Below are 16,452 nucleotides of genomic sequence, written 5' to 3'. Positions count from 1 at the left end.
CTGACAAAATGTTCACTGGCAACCTAAAAAAATATATTGTATAGTTGTCTTTTCCAAAATAACTAATTTAGACATTTTAAAAAATGCGGATTGAATACGTATGCAATCACAACTTTTACATATAGTCTATGAACTATGTTGGTTTATTTATTATTATTGGTCTTAATGTTATTGGTGTAAGTGTAATGTGGCCCATTATCTAAAATGAGTTTGAACCCCCTAATCTAGAGCATTAAAACAAGCGTGTATAGTTTATTAAGCAACATGCATTCATTTCAATAAAGGAAACTGAGGAAATTATGCCGAAAGGAAATTATGGCATATTTTCCACTGTTAGCATTCCACTGCAACACAATCTGTTCTCAGCTGGCAAAATCAAGCACTTTTCATAATGCTGGAATTAATCTCTAGTTGATATTCTTACTAGAGTGCATAGAGCCTGTTCTAACTAAACTGGACTAGACTAAAGGGCCATCTTTAAATGTGGATGTAAGGGGTGGTCATCCAAGGCCCCCTTGCCCTGGCTATCCATTAACTACAATTATAGCAAGAGAATGTGCGTATGCATGTGTGTGTGTGTGTGTGTGTGTGTGTGTGTTTGTGTGTGTGTGTGTGTGTGTGTGTGTGTGTGTGTGTGAATGCTTCAGTATTATAGGCTACTTTGTGTAGATTCAGGAGAGTCCCATTTAAGTCGAATTCACTTCCAACTTGTAACACTACAAAATGTGGAAATGTTCAGGGGGTGGGGGGGGGGGGGGGGGGGTGAATACTTATGCAAGCCACCGTACATGTTTCAGTGTACCTGTGCTCTCTGTGAGGCTTCAGCTGATTGTAAATTTGTGAAGTTTTGTTGATGACTATTCCTTTTTTTTTTTTTTCTCCTGATATATACTGTTCCTTTTTTGCCTGATCCTGATTATATACCCCTGATGAAGTGTTCATTTTTCAAACTTGTGTTGTCCAGTTCTTAAAGGTTCTCAAATAGGTTATCTGGAGAACCGTTAACAAAACCATGTTGGTGGGAAAAAGATGTTAGCATAGAGGAAGAAAACATTATATACAGTAGAGCACGGAGTTGTATTTACCTCATAGTCCAAGCAGCCTTTGAAATAAATATTTCCTGTGTTTTCGTTCTGAGTCATATAAAATTCAAGATTGTCTGTTTTTGGGGTGGATGAGACAAGTCTGAATTTGAAGGTGCCATTGGGGGTGAGTACATCGTCATCATCTGATGCAAAGACGGTCATAACCAATTTACCTGTTGAGATATTTTGTTTTAATACAATATTGTATGGTCTCAGCATTGAAAATTAGTAACAGTTCTTACAGAATATATATATATATATATATATATATATATATATATATATATATATATATAGTGGTTGAAACTAGGCATAGAGGCAGGGTTAGCTTTTGAACATTTTCTTATGTCTTCATAGGTTTGAAATCCTATTTGAAACTTAGGTAACACTTTCAGTAAACTATAATCTGATTAACCGTATGACTATTTCTGAATGGTGAGTAATAATAATCATTTATAAATAACTAATAAATGCTTTATGCACTAGGCATGCATATGCATGTTACATTGGTTACAGTTGTATTATATTGTGTTATATTTCCCATTTTGTGAATTCATCAAAATCATTCTATCCTTGTTTCTCTGACGACAGCCACATGGAGGATAGTGAGAAACCTTTTAGAAATATTTTATAAAGTCATATAACAAATTCAGAAAACAGCTGCAACCTCAGCCATACTGACAGACCCAGCCTATCTGCAATGGACATTTTCTTATATTATATATATATATATATATATATATATATATATATATATATAAAAATCGTTGTAAACTTTGTCTGAGATCAGACATTTGATACATATGAGCTTCTTACTTCTAAATATCCAAAACAATTTTCTCTATCTTTACTCTGGAGAGGACATTCAAAAACACTATACCACTATATCACTGAGAACAATGATTTAAAATCACCAGCGTCATGATAATAGAAGGTTTATTAAGGAGCTGTGAAAAAAAATGAGTGACTCTTTAAAAAAAAAAAAAAAAAAAAAAAAAAAAATTAAAAGAAGATTTGGCAAAAAAAAAAAAAAAGAGGCCCAGTTCATTGTATTTGTAAATTAGTAGCTAAAATGATATGCAGTACATTATCGTAGTGTGTATAGTGATACACCACCTTGAGGCACAGATTCGTTGAGTGTTGTTTCATAGTTAAGGGGTTTAAAAACAGGGGCATGATCATTAATGTCCTGGACCTTGACCTCAACACCTAGCCTCGTGTCCACTTTGTCATTAGAGGCATTCTTTGCTTCAAACTTGAGCTGCAATAGGATCAACACAAATATTTTATGTTGCATTAACATTTACACTGTTGGATGAATGAATAAAGAACAAATTAACCAGTCCGTACAGGATTTCACACAGAGCATTATTTTATTTGTAATTTTCGTGGACAAAAACGCTTGATTTTGATGTGATTTAATTTGCGTTTTTTTTTTTTTTTTTTGGCGGAAAACTACTGGAACTGGTGAAATTGCAATTGCGCAAGATTGTTTTGCACGGTTCTATCTATAAATTGTTCTATCACGGTGAAGTTTGCTGGTAAATGAGACCTTTTATTTGTACTCATGTTTGACACAAGTGAATCAAAGAAGTGTGAAGTTGTGATGACGTCACATGACGGTCCAAATCTGTGGTAATTTAGAAATGTTGCAAGCTCCTCCGAATATTGCAGAGTTTGCTTGATATTCCATTCATTCCTGCGGTCGCAAAATCGCAAAATTCCTGGACGGACTGATTAGCAACTAACAAATTACTGACCTTAAGCATTGCCGATAAATTACTTCTGCGTTAAACATACTGTTCAAATGAATTAATTAATTCAATGAAGATAAATTATAAATCATGTAAGATACTTCATGAATATAATGCAGCGTTTATTATGTATATGGTTATCAGTTACACAGCTGATTTGTGTATAACTGTAATTATTTTGAGTATAACTGTCATCTTTAAAGGTCATAAGGTCATACATACCCTGAGAACTGGAAAGGTCTCATGGTCGACTTTTTTATGCACAAGAATCTCACCAGTTTTTTTGTTGATACTCAGCACACCTGTGGGTTGCAAATCAACACCACTGCCACTGAGTTCGAAATTTACTAAATATTTCTTGTCCACATGAATCTGAAACAAAAACACATTAAAAAAATGGGCTTACATACAATAGTAAGAAAAAGAAAAAAAGAAATTTATGCAATGCTTTAATGAGTGCACAAGCTCCCGAGTGGCACAACAAAGCTTCTGTCCGATCATCGGGAGATCACAATTTTGAATGCCACAACTGGCTTCACCTGCCTTGGAGGAAACACGTTAACCTTCACCCTTCCTAGTTGGAAGCTGATGTATGGTAGGGGAGAGCTGGCTTGTGGGTCGGAATTGGAAAAATGATCAAATCTGTCTATTATTGGGCTTAGATTATGTGGAGCTGCACTGCTGTCAGAGCTACTGTATATTTCTGATACACTATATATATATATATATATATATATATATATATATATATATATATATATATATATATATATATATATATAAATATATAATGGTATTTAGGTTTTCTCCCAAGCTGCCAACACTGTAGTAGTGCTGCATTTAAAAACTAAAACTGATGATACTTTAATATCTACACAAATAATTGTATTGTTCTGTTTGAAAAACACTGAAACAGTGGGGGAAAAGGTTAAATACCTAAATATCTTTTTTTTTTTTTTCATTTTAAAGATTACAAAATGTTCACATCAGGTCAAATGCTTCTAGTCAGTTTATAATAATAATAATAATAATAATAATAATAATAATAATAATAATAATAATAAAAATACAAGGTCATGATTCTGACATGACATATCTCAATATTGCCGTTCTATCATCATATCACACGGTCATACAAATAAATGTTTTTAATAAATAAGTGTCATTTTGGTGCATGCAGTGCATATAGTTTCTGATATTTAACAGGAGGAATATTGAAATTCAAATAATGAGAGAATAACTGAGCTTCAAGACTCAAACCTTGCTATAACGTAACAACCTAATCTTGATACTTAAAAACAATAAATCTTAACTGGGTTTCTAGTTTCAAATCTCACAATACCTTGCTTGATTTTAGGAGGGACATGTGTCATCAATCATTAAACACTTTTTACATCACACCACGATAGCGTCAGCACAGCAGTGTGAGGTTTATATGTAAGGATCAGAAATGTTTCTGTTCATGTACCTAACATTTACCGCTTTAACAATATGTATCATGCTGTGTTTAGCAAGAAGAGCGCTGCAAACAAGACACACGTTGAGTTACAGTATACATTCTTGGGCAAAAAAAGGCCAAGCCAATATTAATTTGCACAGATAGGGGGTATAATTATTACAGATTTCAGCTGGTTTCTTGCCTTACCTTGCCTTGGAGAACTGCTTTTTCTTAGCGTGTTCAGTACTTTTTCCCCGTGTCATTCCACTTTATTACACATAACTTCATTTATGGGATTTAATGTTGTGAATTCTTTATATTTCCAGATTTCTTGAGTTAATACTGATGTCTGGTGAAAAATTCATGTGCATAACCTCACTGGAAATATATTTAATGAAAAAAATGATGACGCGCTCAATATGTATTTCCCCCGCTGTATACTGTCCTCAAGGCTTTTCCCATAAGGCTTAAACATTTAAAGAAATCAAAGTGAAAAGCTATCCCACACTAATTTACTTTATCTATTTGTTTAATTCTTGCTCATTTTCTGATCACTGATTTGTTGTTAAGACCATTTAAAGCTTAATATTTTGCCATTTTGGGCTTGGCCCATTTTTTTTTTATTTTACATTTTTGCCCAGGAGTGTACGCTCATTCCACACTGTGTGTTTTCAGCGTGCATTGAATGTAATGAACAGCGAATAACCTCAGTTGTGTAACTGTATGAAATTCCAGTTTGTCTGTTCACAGAGTTTCCACATGTACAGGTTCATCTAAAGAAAGACGATACTCCGATACTCACGGTGCCGAGTGCATATGGAAACGGGCCAGGACTTTCTTCCTCTAGAGTGAAGGAGTCGATAATCCATGTTCTCTTCTGCCTGATTTTGCTGTGCGCTGACACTGCAACTACACACTAAGAGAAATAAAGAAAACCTCTGAGTTGTTGTAATTTCACGATTTTCAGTGTATTTTATATATATGTAATATACCAACATGACATATATTTATGAGAAATTTTAAAAACAAATGGGACTAAATAAAAAATAGTGTTTAAATAAATTAATTCAACTCGCATAACAATATATGAAATACTACTGTATACATTTTTAAAATCAGATCATTCATAATTTAATTGTAACTGCTTTTTTTGGTATACTTTCTCATAATCAATTCACCAACTTAAATATCTATCGGTAATGAAACTGTGATTTACTGAATAAATTTAAGGCCTCCAAAGTTTAAAAAATGGCCAAGGTGAGGACAACTGAAATTACACTTTTGAAGTTCAGTAGGCTATTAAAACTGGTTATGGTTTAATATCAGTGTCAGCTGCACTACACTGCCAGTAAAACACTCTGATTTAAAATATTTTGATTAAACTTCATGCAGTAAGCTTTTAAATAATGTAAGATTTTTAAAAAAATGTAAGTAAGCAATATATGAGTGATATGAGGAGTGTTTTTTTTATATATATATATCTCTTATAAAAGGCAGAGATTTGAATCCCTCAAATTAACATATTACAGTAATCTAATTAGATTAGATTAACAAAGTGCAGGTGTTTGTGTGTGTAATATTGGATCATTTTCCTTAATTTTTGTCTCATTTGTTTAATTGGGTTCTGTTTATCTACTTTTAGCACTTGTGTAAAGATCTAATGATTTTATAGGTCATATTTATGCAGATTATAGGTCATATAAATGCAGATATTTATTCATTGTCCTGTTGGAAGGTCCGATGACGCCCAAGCTTCAGCTTCCTCACAGACGGCATGACGTTTTCTCCTAGGATTTCCCGACACTTCAATGAATCCATCTCGCCTTCCACACGCTGCAGGTTTCCAGTGCCAGAGGATGCAAAGCAGCCCCAGAGCATCACCGAGCCACCACCATGCTCGACTGTGGACAGAGTGTTCTTTCTTCATCTTGATCCATCGTGCTGAAAAGTTCCAGTTTTGTTCCATTGCTCCACAGAACAGAATCCCAAAACTTCTGTGGTTTATTTATATGATTTTGAGCGACTTTTCTTGCGCTTTTGGGTCAGTAGTGGTGAACATCTTGGAGTTCTGGCATGGAAACCTTCTGCGTTTAGTATGCGCCTTACTGTGCTCACTGAAACCTCAGTGCCTGTTACACCAAGTCTTGCTGCAGGTCTTTTACAGTCACTCAAGGGTTTTTCACAACCTGCCTTCTCAGAAATCTGCTTGCAGCCGTCGATAGCTTCCTTTTTCTGCCCCGTCCAGGTAGTCTAACCATTGTTCCCTTAACTTTGAACTTGCGAATTATGCTTCCAGTGGTGTCTCTAGGAACATTCAGGTCCTTTGCTATCTTTTTGTATCCTGTTCCTTGTTTGTGAAGGGCAATGATCTCTTCCCTTAATCTTTTGGACCATTCTTTTGACTTAGCCATATTTCTAACATGCATTCATACATGACACTAAATAAAAATCCTAGCCAGTTCAGGTATTTCATGAATTTTCTGCCCCTAGCTAGTTCAGGTATTTCATGTGTTCCACCTCAAGCACATGTGGTGCAACTAATGAAGCCGTGCAACTAATGTGCTGTTGTGAGGGATTCTATTCAGGGGGTTGAATAATTTGGAGACTGGAGAAGTCATTATAAGTTGCATTTTCAGTTGAATTTGGGGAAACCACTTGAAGAATCCGAACTATTTCAATTGCTTTTGTTTGATTTGTTCATTGCAAACAGCTGACATAAACCTGATTTGAAATTTGGATTGAATAATTTTTATTGCAGTTGTGTATGAACACATATGTATATAGCTCAGAAGGCTCTCCTTCCATGCTTTTTCAGATGCTATACATACTGTAATTCTCAAGGCTTCACAAATTTTCAAGCACCACTGTAGACAAACTTGTTTTTCACTATTATTTACAGTTCTCACTGTCTATAATGTCATTGTTATTCTGAAATGGTTAACAAGGGAGAAATGTGACAAAGACAATTGAGTCATTCAAAATAAATAAATATATAAAATAAAAGAGTCATTGGACAGAAATTCCTGTTGCATCAGGTAGCATGGACTCAATGCTTTAGAGTTTATCTTGCGTAAACCCTCCTTTGTCTGTTCTGACAGGAGCATGTTTCTTACCTCTGGCTGTTTACATTCTCACCAGCTACATCAGCACATATCCATGACTGCCAATGATATGTTGATCCCAATCCAACTTTTTTTTTTTTCTCTCAATACGAGGTGTTGTATAAAAACCTGCGTGACACTTTATATGAAGCGTTTATACATAAATCATAGCTGTACTTATGAATTATCAGTATCTTGTATAGAAACATTCGTATGTTCCTATATATTGCACATAAAATAATATGTGTAATATATATATTATTTTACACATATTATTCATGGCTGAAAAAAAAACATGAAAATGCTTCAGCGTCCTACTTCATAAATATTAATGTAATTAAAAAAAATTTGCATGTAAATAATCACAACCCATGTGAAAATTACACGCATGAATTTACACTTCACGTTTTTTATTTTTTTACTTTCACTTTCACATTTAACATACATTTTTCACATGTAGGGCAAGTGGTTTTATTATTCATGTGATTTATAAGATGATTAATATGTATGATGCTGTATATGTTTACTTGAATTCTCCTTGATATTTTATGTTTAATACAGTATCTCACAAAAGTGAGTACACCCCTCACATTGTTGTAAATATTTGATTATATCTTTTCATGTGACAACACTGAAGAAATGACACTTTGCTACAATGTAAAGTAGTGAGTGTACAGCTTGTGTAACAGTGTAAATTTGCCGTCCCCTCAAAATAACTCAACACACAGCCATTAATGTCTAAACCGCTGGCAACAAAAGTGAGTACACCCCTAAGTGAAAATGTCCAAATTGGGCGAAATTAGCCATTTTCCCTCCCCGGTGTCACGTGACTTGTTAGTGTTACAAGGTCTCAGGTATGAATGGGGAGCAGGTGTGCTAAATTTGGTGTCATCACATGAGGGTGAAGGTGATGGACTGGCCAAGCATGTCTCCAGACCTAAACCCTATTGAGCATCTGTGGGGCATCCTCAAACGGAAGGTGGAGGAGCACAAGGTCAGTAACATCCACCAGCTCTGTGATGTGGTCATGGAGGAGTGGAAGAGGACTCCAGTGGCAACCTATGAAGCTCTGGTGAACGCCATGCCCAAGAGGGTTAAGGCAGTGCTGGAAAATAATGGTGGCCACACTTTGGGCCCAATTTGGATATTTTCACTTAGGAGTGTACTCACTTTTGTTGCCAGCGGTTTAGACATTAATGGCTGTGTGTCGAGTTATTTTGAGGGGACGGCAAATTTACACTGTTACACAAGCTGTACACTCACTACTTTACATTGTAGCAAAGTGTCATTTCTTCAGTGTTGTCACATGAAAAGATATAATCAAATATTTACCAAAATGTGAGGGGTGTACTCACTTTTGTGAGATACTGTATATGGAGATGTAAGCATGTTTCTATAGTAGTGTTACATTTAATATTTGTTAAATTATTCATCCATATTAACCCCGGAGACAATAACAACTGGGGGAAAAAAATGCCCCAAGGATGAAAGTTTGTTTATATTTACTTGCATTTATCCACTAGGGGTCTCAGTCATTTTTCCATATGCTGCCATGTAATTCTAGTTGCGATCTAAAATTCTAGCTAGATATCAAATGTTATGGGATTTTTCTTTTGTTGTTAGAACACATTTAGCCTGACATCTCTATATAATCATAATGAAGACAATTTTCACTATGTTGTTGTTCTAAGCTGTAAAGCCAATGAATAATACAGTACATGTCATAAAGCAAATATTGCAAACAAAAATACTGTCAGGTCTGAGCTTGCTGCTGAGCAACTGTTTAAATTTCTCAAACAAGATTTCATGTACCGTCTTCATTTAATTAATAAACCGTCGCTGTATTACTGAACACAGTACCAGTTTTACACCGCAGTTCTTCATGGAACATTTTATGAGCTCTAATGAGTCCTTCAAAGCCTCGCACAAGTTGAAACATAAACGTGATCTATGGGTTTTCACTTTGTAATTTAGTTTAGTACCTATTATGAATTACGATGGCACTTCATGTTCCGATCGGCCTCGGTTATATTCATTATATGTAAATTGTTTGAAGAAGCGTTTAGACGAGAAAGTCGGTGTTCATGAAAAGCTTATCATTTTGGACAAAAAACGTTCATATCCTACTCATTCTCCAGAGTGTGTGTAAATTTCATGCAAAAGATGAGTAAGGTAAGGTACACGCCAGTTGATTAACTTTAAATTATATAATTAGTATGGATCGTTGCACTTTTATATCTGGAATATACTGTTGCTTATTTTTAATGATGTTTACATCAGTTATTAGACGGCCTTATCCGGAGAGACGTATAGAAACGCTTTGGAGTCTCGATCAGAAACGTCCTCACGCTAGTTCACTAGCTCAGAGACTAAAAATACCAATGAGAACATTTTGTGAATTCCTCTTGTTTGATGTTTAAAGACCATGATTTTTTTTTTTTCTTTGGAGGATGAAAGCTGGCTTATAAATGATATCCGTTTGGCCCTGCATCTTCTTTTTAAGCTGTGCAACACTTCCAGAACATCGGCCGAGACGCAATACAAGTTAATCATAGCAGTATCGCTGTGTTATGTTTGGTGTGCATGATCACTTGGGTACAGTGTAGATCTTCTTTACCCCTCAATTTTCAGACCATTTTCTTGTCATATCGCTTACCTCACGTCTAATTCACCTTTTCTGTCATTTGTCTATAGATTTGAACGTTTTCATATGCTGTTACATGGTAAAATAATATGCTGTTAATGAAGTTTTGTCGCTATTACCGAATGCAAACTAGCGGTGCCGTGCATGCTATGTTTCCAAAACCTTTTTAAATCTGGCAGGAATTTTAGTTTGTTTAGTTTACCCAAAATTTTACGCAAATATTGATCAATGAGGCCCAATGTGTGTGTTTATAAATCATGATTAATCATTAATAAATGGAAAATTGTGCTTAGCCAAAATTGTGTTTGTCAATAATAAACTTTATAACATACTTTAAAAAGCCATACATATGTGTTATTAAATGACATGGAAATATTTTTAATTACTTTTTAATGAAGCTTAGGTTCTTTCTACAAAATAAAATAATCATGTTCTGCAAGGACCCAGTTTAACAAACACAGCGTTCAGTCTGCCTAAAGATGTTTAAAACTTCACAGGATACGTGGGATTTCCTCAGACAGCAAACATCATGCTTTGGACAGTTATGTGCCATAGTGAAACAGACATACACCTAATCAATTCAGTCTGTAATCAGATATTGGCTGTCAAAATGTCCACAACGCTTCAGTGCCATTATATCATCAAAACAGAGAAAAGTACATCCTCTATACAGAATGAATCTGCTTTTATTTCTCCAGCCGAAACGTTAGCATGAACGAGTTCAGTCGAGTGAAGAGGTGATATATATATAACAGTTTTATATAACAGATATATATATATATATATATTTAACAGTTTTATTTCAATTACACGTTTTTAGATTTATTATATAGACTCCTGTATTATATTCCACGTTCAATTTGGCCAGGTTTTTATGGGTGATCTCTGCTGACAGCAAAGAATGTTAGGTGATGGATGTGCTCATTTCCATTCACTTGCGAAATGTTTAGATTGATTCATACAAAAATAGTTTCGTGTTTTGCAGTAAGATTAAATGAGATCACATTATCTCACGCTTATATCATCTTGTTTTCTTTTCTGTCATACAGAAAAAGATAATTGTTTAGTTTTGTTTGTTTTTTGTCCATGCCTGAAAAAGCATGAACAAACACGAAATATAAAGTGCATAATGCTAAATACAGTGTATAAAATACCGTGCACATTGTGCATGCCAAAAATAAAATGAAAAATAAATCTATGGTGATATGATGAAGTTTTCCATAAGGAGAGACTTCCGTGTCAGTCCATTATAACAAGAAGAATAAATTGTAGCAAAGTGCTAAAACTGGAGACTCATTCCATGAATATTAAATAAACCTCTCCTCACAGAAAATTTACAATTACAGAACGATTACACGTGCTTATCTGAAATCTATTCGTGTGTAGAATCTTTGTGTGGACTTTTACTATGGAAACAATAATGTATTAGAATGAGCATATTAATACAAACCTGTGAACAGAGCTGCTGTTATAGAAAAATAATCAGTCTATAATAAGTTCTGACCAATCAGATTAATGTATTAAACAGTGCTGTCTAGCACAGTATTGAATGTTGTTCATGCGTCTTCAGCCATAGACAATAACAATAAAGTGTTGGTTTTGACATAGATAAAATAAACGTTACTCAAATCAAGTGAATGAGTTAATTTAGTGAAGTGATCTAATTTAATTACCACTGAGCGGCTGTGGCTCAGGTGGTAGCGCGGGCTGTCCACTAATCGTATTCGATTCCCGGCCCACGTGACTCCTCATGGCGAAGTGTCCTTGGGTAAGACACCGAACCCCAAGTTGCTCCCGATGGCAAGCTAGCGCCTTGCATTGCAGCTCTGCTACCGTTGGTGTGTGAGTGTGTGAATAAGAAACAGTGTAAAGCGCTTTGTAGAACCGCTAAGGTTAAAAAAGCGCTATATAAGTGCAGACCATTTACCATTTTAATGTTTTTATAAGAGACATTATTGCATAAGGCCCTTTCCTGAACTGACTTTTACATTTCTCACTAGATGCAGTATAAACACACATCCATCATGACTGAATACATAATCGTTCATATTCATTCCCGCTTTTCTTTTTTTTGTAAGAAAATATACTAGCCAGTCATAACCTGACTAGCTTTAGCGTGCTGTATGAAAAAGGTCCCGGTGTTGGGCGATAGTAAAATGATTATTTATGCACATTTACTCACTATAATACATTAGACTAATGTATTATTGGGGATTTTAGGTCTGCTTCTTGGCAACGTTTCCATGTATTCAGTCAAAACCATTCAGTTTTCAGAAGAAGCAGATGTGTAGTTTGTTACGGGAGACCCAGAGGAAATAATTTTTAAAGGTCAATATTTTGTCGAAGGGAGTGGTGGTGCTTTTATACAGCCAGTCAGAGTTTTTGAACATGTTGAGTGTTTATTTCCCCCCAATACTGTCAATTAAATAAGGAAAGAAGTTAAACTAGTGTTCCACCAAATCCCTAATCCCTCGTTTTATTTAAGAACGATGCTAGTTGCTAACTATAATCTACTATAGATTCGCTTTAGTTGATTTTAGACAGTGTTAGTATCGACTATAAGATAAATACTGTATATTTATGCTACAAATGCCTGATTAGAGTGATCCAAATTGCCCAATAAAATAAAAACATTTCTCAGTTCACTGATACAGATTTCATACATATGTATATATACCTTTTCTAATTCTACCACAAAGAGTGTTTAATTTCTTGAAGTTTAACCAAAGACTTTTGGTTGAAAAACTTTTGTATGATAGTTTACGTTTTCACTCCTGACAAACACCTGATGACATGAATGGGTGAGATTTCGTGTATTCTTTTTCGACAGATGCCACAGCATGAAAATAGTATTTTTTTTTTTTTTTTTAGTTATTCTATTTTAAAGGCTGTAATGTTTTATTATCATAAAAGTTTTATACTGAATGGGTGGATATAATAAGTCTAGTCCCTTCTTCTTCTAAGAAATGCTATTCTGATGGATGTGACATTTAACCATATGGCGCAAAACAATTAATTAACAAAGTTTAATTAACTAATGGTAATTTACCATTCATAGTGTCTGATATCATTATTAGTTTTACTAGGGGAACACAGAAAATTAGGAAAAATAAAATAAATGGAAATAAAAGAAAAGACCACTGTATTAACTACAATGTAATGAATTAGCTACAGTACACTGAATTAAGCTACAATATACTAAATTAAGCTACAATGTAATGAATTAAGCTACAATGTAATGAATTAAGCTACAGTACACTGAATTAACTTAAAATATAGTAAATTAAGCTACAATGTACTGATATAAGCTACAATGTAATGAATTAAGCTATAAAGTACTGAATTGTCCACCATGAAAATAATGAAAATGACACAATACCACTTTATATGAAGTGCTCAGTGATTATTTCAGTTTATTACCTAATAATTAGCCTGATTTCATATGAAAAAAAAAAAAAAAACGGTTCAAATTTGAATGAACAAAGGTGAGGTCCTTTGATGTACCTCTAAGAAATGGTACAAACAACAACCCCACCCCTAACCCTAGTGTGAAACTGTGTTAAAGATGATTATTATTAAGGTTTATTAAGTATTTATAAAGTATATTTTATTATGATTATTATTATTATTATTAAGTAAAGGTGCTTTAAAGTACTTCAGTGCGGTTTGCCCGAGGCAATATAATGAACCATGTATGTTACAGCATGTTTTTAAATTACCAGAGAATTATACTTAATAATAATTAGGCATGGGATTTATAAACCTGCATAGAAAACAGTGTTATGGTTTAAAAAAGAAAGTTATAAGTACATTTATACTGATTCATGAATAAAAGCTGCCCTGTACAGTCGTGATCAAATCCAACCTGAATCTGGTCTAAAATATGATGAGATTATACGCAGTAAACAGAAGATATGCAATGTGAACACTCACCAGTGTGAGGATAAGCATGAAAGTCCAAGTCTTCATGTTTGTAGCAGTGAATAAACAGCTGTGATCCATCGAACTGTAAAAACCTTCACCTTCCTCATACACCAGTCTACTGTTACAGCAAGGGGGAGGAGTGTGTATATATACAGTATATGTGTTCTGGGTGTGTATGTGTGTTTGAGTTTAAAAGAAGCCGAAGCTGATCAGGCTCAGGTGATGTGCTTTCATCAAAACCTGTGACATTCTGGATTGTAACATTTCTGGGAACAAGTTTTGGTAATGTGGGAACATTTTCTGCACCTAGCACACATTCTAAAATCTTTAGTTAAACCTTGAAAAAAATGCCCATTTCCACCATCAGGGCAATAATTAAGAAGTTCCAGTCAACTGTAAATGTTATGAATCAACCTGGAATTGGACGTGTGTCTATATCGTCTCAACACACTGTGAAGAGGACGGTTCGAGTGGACAAAAAAATCTCCAAGGATCACAGCTGGAGAATTGCAGAAGTTAGTTGCGTCTTGGGGTCAAAACTACCCAAGTGATCAAGTCTCCAAAACTACAATCCGAAGTCACCTACATCACCACAGGTTATTTGGAAGGGTTTCAAGGAAAAAGCCTCTACCCTCATCCAAAAACAAACTTGAGCGTATTCAGTTTGCCAGACACTACTGGAACTTCAAATGGGATCGGGTTCTATGGTCAGATGAAACCAAAGTGGAGCTTTTTGGCAATAAACACCAGAGGTGGTTTTGGTGCACACAGAGAGGTAGCCATATGGAAAAGTACCTCATGCCCACGGTTAAATATGGAGGTGGATCTTTAATGTTTTGGGGCTGTTTTTCTGCCAGAGGACCTGAACATTTTGTTAGGATACATGACATCATGGACTCTATCAAATATCAACAGATATTAAATGAAAACCTGACTGCCTCTGCCAGAAAGCTTCAAATGGGCCGTGGTTGGATCTTCCAGCAGGACAATGATCCAAAACATACATCAAAATCAACACAAAAATGGTTTACTGACCACAAAATCAAGGTCCTGCCATGACCATCCCAGTCCCCTGATCTGAACCCCATAGTAAACCTGTGGGGTGAACTGAAGAGGAGACTCCACCAGCGTTTAAAGGATCTGGAGAGATACTGAATGGAGGAACGGTCTCAGATCACTTGCCATGTATTCTCCAACCTCATCAGGTATTATAGGAGAAGACTCAGAGCTGTTATCTTGGCAAAGGGAGCTAGCACAAAGTATTGACTAAAAGGGTGCCAATAACTCTTGCACACCTATATTTAACAAAGATTTTTGTTGATGAAGCTGTGTTGTGGTTGCAAATCTATTATATTAAAATATACATTGACAAATATTGAAATTCAATATTTCCCATTCAATGCCAATTTTTAAATAACGCACCTCCAAAAATGTGTACATTACTTGCACTTGAGCTTAGACGTGACACCTGACCATCACACCCATATCTGGTTCTTCCCCAAACTGTTGCCACAAAGTTGGAAGCGTACAATTATCTAGAATGTCTTTGTATGCTGTCACATTACGTTTTCTTTTCACTGGAATTAAGGGACCCAAACACCAGCATGGCAATGCTCCTGTGCACAAAATGAGCTCCATAAGGACCTGGTTTGCCAAGGTTGGTGTGTAAGAACTTAAATGGGCTGCACAGAGCCCAGAACTCAACCGTACCGAACAATTTTGGGATAAAGTAGATCACCGACTACATGCCATCATCACTTCTCAAGTGACATCATTGCCTGACCTCACTAATGTACTTGTGGCTGAATGAACACAAATCCCCACAGCCACACTCCAAAATCTTTTGGAAAGCCTTCCCAGAAAAGTGGAGATTATTATAACAGAAATGGGGCACCAAATCCATATTAATGCCCATTGTTTTGGAAGGACAGTTTGGGGTGTGATGGTCAGGTGTCCACAAACTTTTGGCCATGTAGTGCATTTAAAGCTCCTTTCATGAAGTCAGCAGAATGTAGCAGTCAGCAGGCAAGCTTTTCTCATTGAGTTCTATGGTTCATCCTGTAGCAATATGAGAGATCTAGTGTGATAGGTAGACAGATAGATGGATAGATAGATAGATAGAGATAGATAGATAGATAGATAGATAGATAGATAGATAGACCAGCTTCTGTGCAGGCATTTGAACACACATCTATCTTCAATAGACAGGCACATAAAATTCCTTGCTTAAAAAGGTCTACAGAACATCACTGAATGGTGAATAGTTACCATTTAAAGCTTAATCATTAATTATTATGAGCTCATGGTTTCAAAGACAATTCAAAGTCATAGTGGTTTGTGTTGTAGTGGTGCCAGTGGTGCCCATCAACAGTCCTATTTATAGCAACCTACTGATGCATGAGCCAAAAACTGGCTGGGCAAGTTAGCACAAAACCTTGATTTGCATGAATGGTGTTGAAAATAGAGTTACGACAGCTGGTCTAAAGACAAGTGTAAGATCTGACAT

At 35.3% G+C, this 16,452-nt stretch overlaps 1 protein-coding gene across 1 annotated transcript in view; it reads right to left on the bottom strand.

Annotated features, from left to right (window-relative positions):
- Positions 1 to 14,068, bottom strand: part of LOC128619515 (cadherin-like protein 26) — a 28,138-nt gene extending 14,070 nt beyond the window's left edge. Inside the window, exons 1-5 of the mRNA XM_053643732.1 lie at positions 13,956 to 14,068; positions 5,080 to 5,193; positions 3,062 to 3,211; positions 2,202 to 2,346; positions 1,086 to 1,258 (exon numbers count right to left, since the gene is read on the bottom strand). Of these exons, the coding sequence (XP_053499707.1) occupies positions 1,086 to 1,258; positions 2,202 to 2,346; positions 3,062 to 3,211; positions 5,080 to 5,193; positions 13,956 to 14,024 (651 nt within the window). The 5' untranslated portion in view covers positions 14,025 to 14,068. The remainder of the gene's footprint in view (positions 1 to 1,085; positions 1,259 to 2,201; positions 2,347 to 3,061; positions 3,212 to 5,079; positions 5,194 to 13,955) is intronic.
- Positions 14,069 to 16,452: the final 2,384 nt, after the last annotated feature.

The sequence above is a fragment of the Ictalurus furcatus genome, chromosome 15 (assembly GCF_023375685.1).
Source record: "Ictalurus furcatus strain D&B chromosome 15, Billie_1.0, whole genome shotgun sequence".
NCBI lineage: Eukaryota > Metazoa > Chordata > Actinopteri > Siluriformes > Ictaluridae > Ictalurus > Ictalurus furcatus.
The sequence above is the reverse complement of the archived record's forward strand: the minus strand, read 5'-3'. Positions and strand labels throughout refer to the sequence as shown.